Source organism: Parasteatoda tepidariorum, chromosome 4 (genome assembly GCF_043381705.1).
Source record: "Parasteatoda tepidariorum isolate YZ-2023 chromosome 4, CAS_Ptep_4.0, whole genome shotgun sequence".
Lineage (NCBI taxonomy): Eukaryota > Metazoa > Arthropoda > Arachnida > Araneae > Theridiidae > Parasteatoda > Parasteatoda tepidariorum.
In genome coordinates this window covers 58506317-58514819 of record NC_092207.1, presented here as the reverse complement: position 1 = coordinate 58514819, position 8503 = coordinate 58506317, and the positions used below count along the sequence as shown (strand labels likewise).

At 28.3% G+C, this 8503-nt stretch overlaps 1 protein-coding gene across 1 annotated transcript in view; it reads right to left on the bottom strand.

Moving 5' to 3' along the window:
- Positions 1-8005, bottom strand: part of LOC107451430 (uncharacterized) — a 14177-nt gene extending 6172 nt beyond the window's left edge. Inside the window, exons 1-4 of the mRNA XM_016067517.3 lie at positions 7888-8005; positions 5889-5997; positions 4908-4972; positions 2437-2544 (exon numbers count right to left, since the gene is read on the bottom strand). Coding sequence (XP_015923003.1) covers positions 2437-2544; positions 4908-4972; positions 5889-5985 — 270 coding nt within the window. The 5' untranslated portion in view covers positions 5986-5997; positions 7888-8005. The remainder of the gene's footprint in view (positions 1-2436; positions 2545-4907; positions 4973-5888; positions 5998-7887) is intronic.
- Between the last annotated feature and the right edge of the window lie 498 nt (positions 8006-8503).

The following is an 8503-nucleotide window of genomic DNA, read 5'->3' as shown; positions in this document are numbered from 1 at the left end:
AAGGCTAAGTTAAGAGAATGGCTTGCACAATGAACGTATAAAGCTTGTGGATACATCTCCTTAATACGAGCTGCACACCCTTGCAACTTTCCGCTCATTGAAGACGCGCCATCATATCCTTGACCTTTTAAAAACTTCAAATTTAAATTTAATTCTTTGCAAGTATTGATTAATTTATTTGATAATCCTCTTCCAGTGACGTCATCAACTTGCACAAAAGTCAAAAAGTCTTCTCTCAAAACTAGTCCTTGCTCGGTTTTTTCTAAATATCGGGCACACAGTGATAATTGTTCAACCCCGCTAACGTCTGGAGTTTCATCAGCTAATATGCTGAAGCATTCAGACTTGTTGATCTTAACAACAAGCTCTTTTAAAATAGTCCTTCCACAAATTTCAATGAGCTCATTTTGGATTTGAGGACTTACGTAGCGGCTTTTAGAAGCGGCTTCCTTTCGAGCAAAATGCTGCCTTAGACTTTCATCCCCCGCTGCCATTCGAAAGCGCAGTAGAGATCTAAAATTTCCATCATTGTGGCATGGAGCTTTCATCGTTATCGGTCCGGAGTCACAATGACCACGGCAAGCTAATTCTTGTTTGCCTATTAAAATTATAGTTTCGATGATTGATGTTAACACTTTTCTATTTTCTTTAATTGTGACTTGTTTCGCAGTGTCAAGTTGAAGATGTACGTTAGGAATTTTATTTTCATTAATGCTTATAAAATGTTGCCCAGACACGCATGCATTTTTGTGATAGTCTAAATTTTGATGATAATTAAACTTCTCTTTAGCGTTTTTCCATTTATTAAAAGGCTTTTTCACAAGAGAATTTGGCACTGTATGGCTCCCCTTACCTACTTCTTCACTACAGAAGAAAAAACAATATCGACAAAATGCACCGTCCAAATTTCCTGAATATTCTAACCAAGGGAATTCTAACAGCCATTTTCTTTGAAATTTTAATTTTCTTTTTCCACTAGTAGGAAACTTAAATGATTCATTTGGCATACAACGATTTTTTAAAATTTCCCATTTTTCTTCATCAGTGTATTTTTTACTATGCTCTAAACGCGAAATATCTTTTAACATCGGATCACTTCCACTTTCGATAACTGATTCATTTAAAACTGCAATGAAAATTATGTTTTTAATGAAAATGTGAAACAAAGGAAAGTTTTAAAAATTAAAGCAAATTTGAAACTTGAAAATATAAAAAAAACTTTCAGTATTGAATAAGAAAAGCCGTTCATACGATTCGCATTTAAAATTGCTAACAAAGTAAATAATCACCTCAAAAACGAAATGGGCAAAGCTGTTAGAAACGGAAGAAAAGAAGCACTATTTATGTATACGTTTGAAAAAAAAAACGATTTGTAACGCTTATAATTTGGAAAAAATATTTGATGGGTAAAAAAAATGTTTATAATTTTGTTTCAACTCGATATTTAAGTGTATAATTGAAGGAATCTAGAATAGAACTATACATATTTATAAGAATAATTGAAATGTAAAAAAAAAATATTCTGAAAGATAATTCTTTCAAATATGTAAATGTTTATTATATACGATTATTCAATTATTTTATATCTTTCGGCATGTCCAATATGAAATAATTTTAAATCAAGCAAATAGAACAGAATCAAGTGTAATAAAATAATTTAAAGTCAACAAAAAAAATATTATTTTTATTTTGCTTTTCTTTATGCTGAGGAAATTAAAATTTATAATAATGAAAATTCTCTTTTCAAGAAAATACGTTATTAGCAAAAATCAGAAGAAAGTTAAACTGGAATAATAAAATTTGACAAAAAAATATTGCTTACCTGCTGTTTTTGAGTTATTTCCTGAACTCGAACAACATTCCATATTAGTGAAACAATCGTTTATCGAAACGGAGTCAATATCTTTGTCATTATTTGTTTCAATTCTTGGCCTTTTAATTAGCCAACGATCCATGATTATAATCGAAAGAATCAATCACTAACATAAACTAAAATTCTTTTTTCCCATCTCTTTTATTTTTACCCCCTAACGCTGGAGATTGGTTGAGACAGCGGCCTTGAAATTGATCTCGTCAGCAATATTACTCGCGTGGTCACGTGTAAAATGAAAAAGAAACTAACAATTGTTTTTTGCATAGATGAAGAATATTGATACTATTTTTATATTTATTATTAATTTTTATTTTTATTATTAATTTTTATTTCTTTATTTAAAAAAACACTTGTAAATTAAATTGTATTTATTTTTATAGAGTTGTCCATTTTGATTAAACAAGTTACGAATAATTTCGGGGGGGGTTTGTCCCCCCCCCAAAACTACGCCACTGTATATATATATATATATATATATATATTGGGTACTCATTAAGGAATATCCTGTATATAGCAAATGCTTTTAATAGGATGTAAAGACAGAATGGCTTTTAATTTCTTACTGCTTCCAAAAGAGAGAGGTCCTTGCAGACTCTTTTTGAAAATTCAAATGTGTCCCCACCAGTCTCAGGTGCTACTCTGGCATAGCAAATTTTTGCTACTCTTTGTTTCTGAAAAAAAAAGCGTTAGATTTAAGTGCACAATGTTGAGGTAAAATATTTTAATAGCGTTGCAAATTAAAACTTATTATTTTAATTCCAGGGATTTATTATATTGTTAGATTATTTCTAGTCATAATATTTCATAAATTTTCCTTTAATGGTGAAAATTAGAAAAAAAAAGTTGTAATGTAGTAATCTGGGGAAAACTCTTTGGGTATTTATTTCTGTAAGTGAATAAATAAGAGTTAAACTACAAATATTCGAAATTTTACATTTGATAATTTTTTTACCATAAAATGAAATATTCTTCATTAATAATTATAAAGAATAATATTGCAAATTGGTTTATTGCTATATTTCACTCGTGGAAACAAAACTGCTAATTGTAGTAAATATCAGAATAAAATCAGTCAATCTGCTTTGTGTATGTAAAGCCAGAATCTGAACTTCAACCATTTGTATGAAAGTTTTTTGATTACATCAATTTAATTTCTTATAACACTCAAATCTAGAGGTCTAGAGGGCTCTACTAGCATAATTATAATCGTTTACACTATATAACACTTGTATTAGGTGCATGATTTTTGGTCATACTAAGGTTTGATGATAAGTTTCATTAGCAGCCTTGGAATAGTTAAATAGATTTTGATATTATAAAGAACGCAATCATACTTTTGAAATGATTAAATGCATTATAATAATTAGTTTTAAATTAAGCAATATTTCTTTCAAATCCACTTCAACACTTTAAATGTAATATTATTATATAACAGAGAAGTAAAGATGCTCAAATTTACAAAGAATATCTCTAACATATAAAAATACTTATAGCTTAGCTTTTAAAATCTCTTGCTATCTATTAGACTGAGTGGCACAAATAATTTTTAGACAAGGTAAATAATATTTTAATTTTAAAGCAAATATTTTATTTGAAAAATGGGCTTTGCTTAGATACAACCAGCATTAAGTGGTGCAGATAGCTGCAATCACTGTTAACGTAGAAGGCGGTACCAGCATAAGACAGTATATTTTTTTGGGTTTTTTTTTGGGCAGAACTTTCGAGCATAATGAAACGGCCTGATACACAACAATAAACTATTAATCTAGTTCCGTCTTAGTATTTTTAGTTATGAGTTATAATATAATAAATCATGTTATTAATAATCGAGAGATAAATATTATTCATAATGTTATTATCTCGGTTATTTTGAAATATTATTCATATTGTTTAATTTTATTTATTATACTAATCTGTTATACTGATATATTACACTAATATATTATACTAATATATTATACTAATATATTATACTAATTGAAACGAGCCTCATAATTTTTTTTTAATATTATGCGTATGGCATTGATTTTTAAAGAACAGGAATTATAAATTAATGTTTTATTGAAATCCCTAAAACAATATAGAAAGTGTTAGTGACATTTCTTAGTTATAGTCCATTATTATTATAATAATATACAGTTAAAAGTAATAGACACTTCTGTTACATAGTTGTGAAAGAGACGAAGGTAGACCTTCTTGAGACGCCAATTTTAAGTATCGCCAAATACTAAAAAACAAATATTCTGAAATATTTATTAAATGTTTACACAATTTATCACATGGAAAAACCTACCCGTTTGTTAAAATATTTTATTAAGTAATGACATATGATGGTATATAGTATAACAAATCACATTGTAAATTTCATCGAATTTAATAGCTTTTCTACTTAGTTTTTATCTGCACGTAAAAGTCTCGACGGCTATCATAATAGTACATAGTGTAATTACTTACTGTAAAGATATCGAATGAACCAAGTTTTAAAAATTGATATTCATGCTGAAATAATATTTAGGTAGTAGAGAGATTAAGTAATACCCTCTTTTCTGCTGTTAAAAAGTCTTCAGCCTAAGGCCTTATCATTTAACAATAGAGATAGATAAACAATAGATTTAACAATAGATTTAGAAATACCATTTCAAACCAAAGCTTTCAAAGTTCATATGTCCTGGAGTAACTGAGCACGCGTAGTTTGAAGAATATGTCTTAAGCATGCGCAGTTAACAAATGTTCGCGAATTTGAGGGGATGTGAATCGGTATTGCTAAATCTCTCTTTAGCTAAAAGAAGGGACTAATAAAGGTTATCTTTGATATCTAATTGACATTTCCATTTTATTTATGACTGAAAGTTACGACTTTAGATTTAAAACATTTTAACAAGAAGGTCAATTTATGTAAATAAGAGTTTCTTTGTCAGTACCGTAAAATTAGATTTTTAGAGCATGCTTTCATTCTTTCGTTTGTTTTTTAAATGTTTTTAATTCTTTTAACTGGTTTATGTTCTGAGAATGTTTTCTGTACGTAGTTACTTACATTGTCTGATCCAAATGAATCTTCACACAGTGCCAAGTCCTTCAGCAGATTATCATTGTTTTTAGCTATAGAAAATAAACGAGTATTAATAAACAGTCAATTAAAATAAACAGTGCATTGAAATCGAGAATTAATCTTCACTATTACGTTTTGCGTAACATTTATTACATTTTACATTTACATTTTACATTTACATTTCACATTTACATTTTACATTTACATTTTACATTTTGCATTTACATTTTACATTTATATTTTACATTTACATTTTACATTCACATTTTGCATTTACATTTTACAGTTGCATTTAACTTTTACATTTTACATTTATTATTATTATTTTTCACGTTAAATTTTTTACACGTGTAAGTAGTTCTTAGTGTTTTTTTAAAATTTGTTTGTTGAAGATCGTTTCTAATAGTTGGAATCCATTTGTCAGTCATGAATTCAAAAAAGCCTACTAATTAATTATAATAAGAAAACTCAAAATTTGGAGATTTTTACCTGCTTGCAAATTACTAAGATATCCATCTCTTACCGAATTACTGTTTTAAAAATTACGGTTTAGTAAAAAAAACCGTTTCCAACAATGCAAAATTTTCTTGTTAAAATACTGTAATGCAGAAAATACTTATACCGCACATTATCTATATATATATATATATTGGCGAGCGCTAGCGAGCAGGGGGCGCAACCCACTAGTTTGTTCTAAAAGTTTAAGAAAAATGACTTTCCCAACAATATTGATTTTTTCACGTTGAATAATAAAGAATATGGGTTTAAGTCTTACTATTTGTTATATAAGTTTTGATTTAGAAAAAAAGAGGCTTATTAGCTATGCAAAATTTTCATATTGAATTACAATATTACATAAACAAGCACACATTGATTATGCGAACTCTGAGTTAGAACAAGTTTCTTTTTTTTTAACAATATAAATTTTTCATGTTGAAATAATTATAATACAAAAATAACAATTACCACAAATTGCTTTTACAAATTTTAAGTCGTCATCAGCTCTTGATAATGTTACTAAAGAGATAGCGCAAACTGCAAGAGTGAACCAAAGGTTTGCCATTTTTAAATGTCCCTAAAATAAAATATTTATGATAAAAGTTATCTACTCGAATGTTGGGTTATTTAGCGTTCGAAATGGCACAAATAATTACATGCTTTTTATAGTTCTTTTGCTAAAACTCCAATTTTCAGCAAAATTACGAAGCGAGCAACAGCGATCATGAGAGGGACTCTTCTACTGCATCGATAAGGAAATAAAAAAGAGTTTAAATGAGAAATGTTGGGGGTATTTAAATAAAATTTGGGCAAGACGAGCTAGAGATGTGGCTTGCAAAGAACACGTAAGCACTTCCTGGAGGGGGGAGGAAATAACAGGCAAGGGTTGAACGCTTTAGTATTTTTTTTAAACAAGGCTCACGCATAAAACGCATTTCAGCACAAACGCATTTAAAACACATTTCAGCTTTATTACGAGTTACTGTCGTCCATCGGATATAACAACCCCTTTTGGCCAAGCAAAAATGGACGTTATAAAGTGAGATCGTTACATCATGAGATAATTTTTTCGATAATATTTACTCAGATGTCAAGAATACTAGTTCTTGACCACTTTAGATAAGAACCTGGGAAACTATGATATAGAACAGGGGTTTCCAACTTACATGAGGCCGGGTACCACAATTGAAAACACAAATCAAATGGTGGACCGTAACTTTATCATAATTTTATGTAGGACTCTTTTATGTTTGAAGGAACATTAAATAGTAGTGTCAGATTTTTACCAAGTTGTACAAAACAAAAGTACTGAATAACAAATTAAAATAAGAAGTAGATTTTTAAAAATATTTAGTTGCATATTAATAATATTGTTAGAAATATTAAATAAATAATAAAAATTCGGGCTGCAATAACTTTAATATGCACTTATGTGTTAAACAATTAATGTGCGACAGATATATAATTGTTATGATATAAAACTTTAAAAAAGTTGGCATTAAAATTTTCCTAGTAGCACACAAAATATTCGATGAGAAAATTCAGGTTTGTCTACTGCAACCACCAGAGAATAGATATTTACATTTTAAATTCAAAATTTACAAATGAGTGTGTAAATATTTTCGTCCAAAATGAGTGGTTTAAAGAAGTTAAATCGGAGAATTTCTTCGAGAAAATTTCTAATATGCACATGCAAAATTATATTCCCAAAATACAAAAAAACGAAATAAAAAAGAGCAACATACACGATTATTTTTGTATTTGAATAAATATTTTCTTGGATGCAAAACCAGAGAAATAAATTTATTTGCTTCGTTGGTGTGTTAAATTTCACAGAAACGAAGAAATTAGGTTTTTATTAACGAAAAAAGTATTTCAAACCCATATAGATAAATCGTCCGCAAAAAAATGTCTAATAATATATATTAATTCGCGGGCCACAAAAAAAGGCTTCGCGGGCCGGATGCGGCCCCCGGGCTGCCAGTTGGAAACCCCTGATATAGAACGATTGCTTCACTCTCCTTCTTTTAAAAGGAAATGTAAGATGTTTTACATTTAATATGCGATAACATTAAGAGAAAAAGTATTTAAGTAATTTCCTTGGAATTTTTTTCGGAATGAAATCATTAATTTTCAGAAGAAGCATTTGTTTTGAAAGCAAAAAGATGTTTCACACATTTTTAAAAGTGACTTTAATGGGAATGAAAAAAGGAACTAAATTTTGGTCGCTACATTTGATTGAACTGTTTAATGAGGAAGCTTCAATGGGCTCTAAACTAGCATTACAACTGTGGCGTTGAAAACGAGACTTAATGTATCTGTCATTATAATGGAAGAGAGGCCATACCAAATGGCGTAGGTTGGAGTAAAATAAAAAGCAGTATACATTAGATTGACGAAGCAAATATTTGTATTTTTATCTTTTATAGATATTATATTATAAAATATATTCAGAAATATTACTTACCTGTTTTTTTCCTTCTAAACGTGACAACTAAGTTGTCGTGTCGTTTTTTATGTAAAGTAATGTAGATAACAATAATCTTAAAATTTTCTTTAACTAAAAAAGGTTATTTGATTAAAAGATAAAATGCAGCTTTTTTTATTTAAATTGTTTCATCTAAAAGCAAAGGCTAATATTTTGTGATTAGAAACCTGTAAAACGTGGCTATTTTCCCACGCTTTTCATCTCTGAGATTCTAACATTAAACTACTACATTTTAAAGATAATAGTTATGGCATAATTATTTCATTAGATATTATAAAATCAACACAATTCTTTAAACTTACTTAAAAAAATATTTTAAAAAAATATTTTGAAAAAATATTTTGAAAATACTTTAAACAAATTTAATATTATTTTTGTATGAATTCAATAAAAATGTTTTCTAAAGAATAAACAGCTAAGTGAAATAAAAAAATAGTGGAAAAATTAAGCTTTGAGTTTTAATAATTTCGAAAATTAACATAAACTTTCATATTATAACCTATGTCATAATTATACATACTTGTTGAATAGATTTTGTTGATGATTATCTGAAAAATTCTTCCATAACTGAAATGTCACACATACAATTATTAGT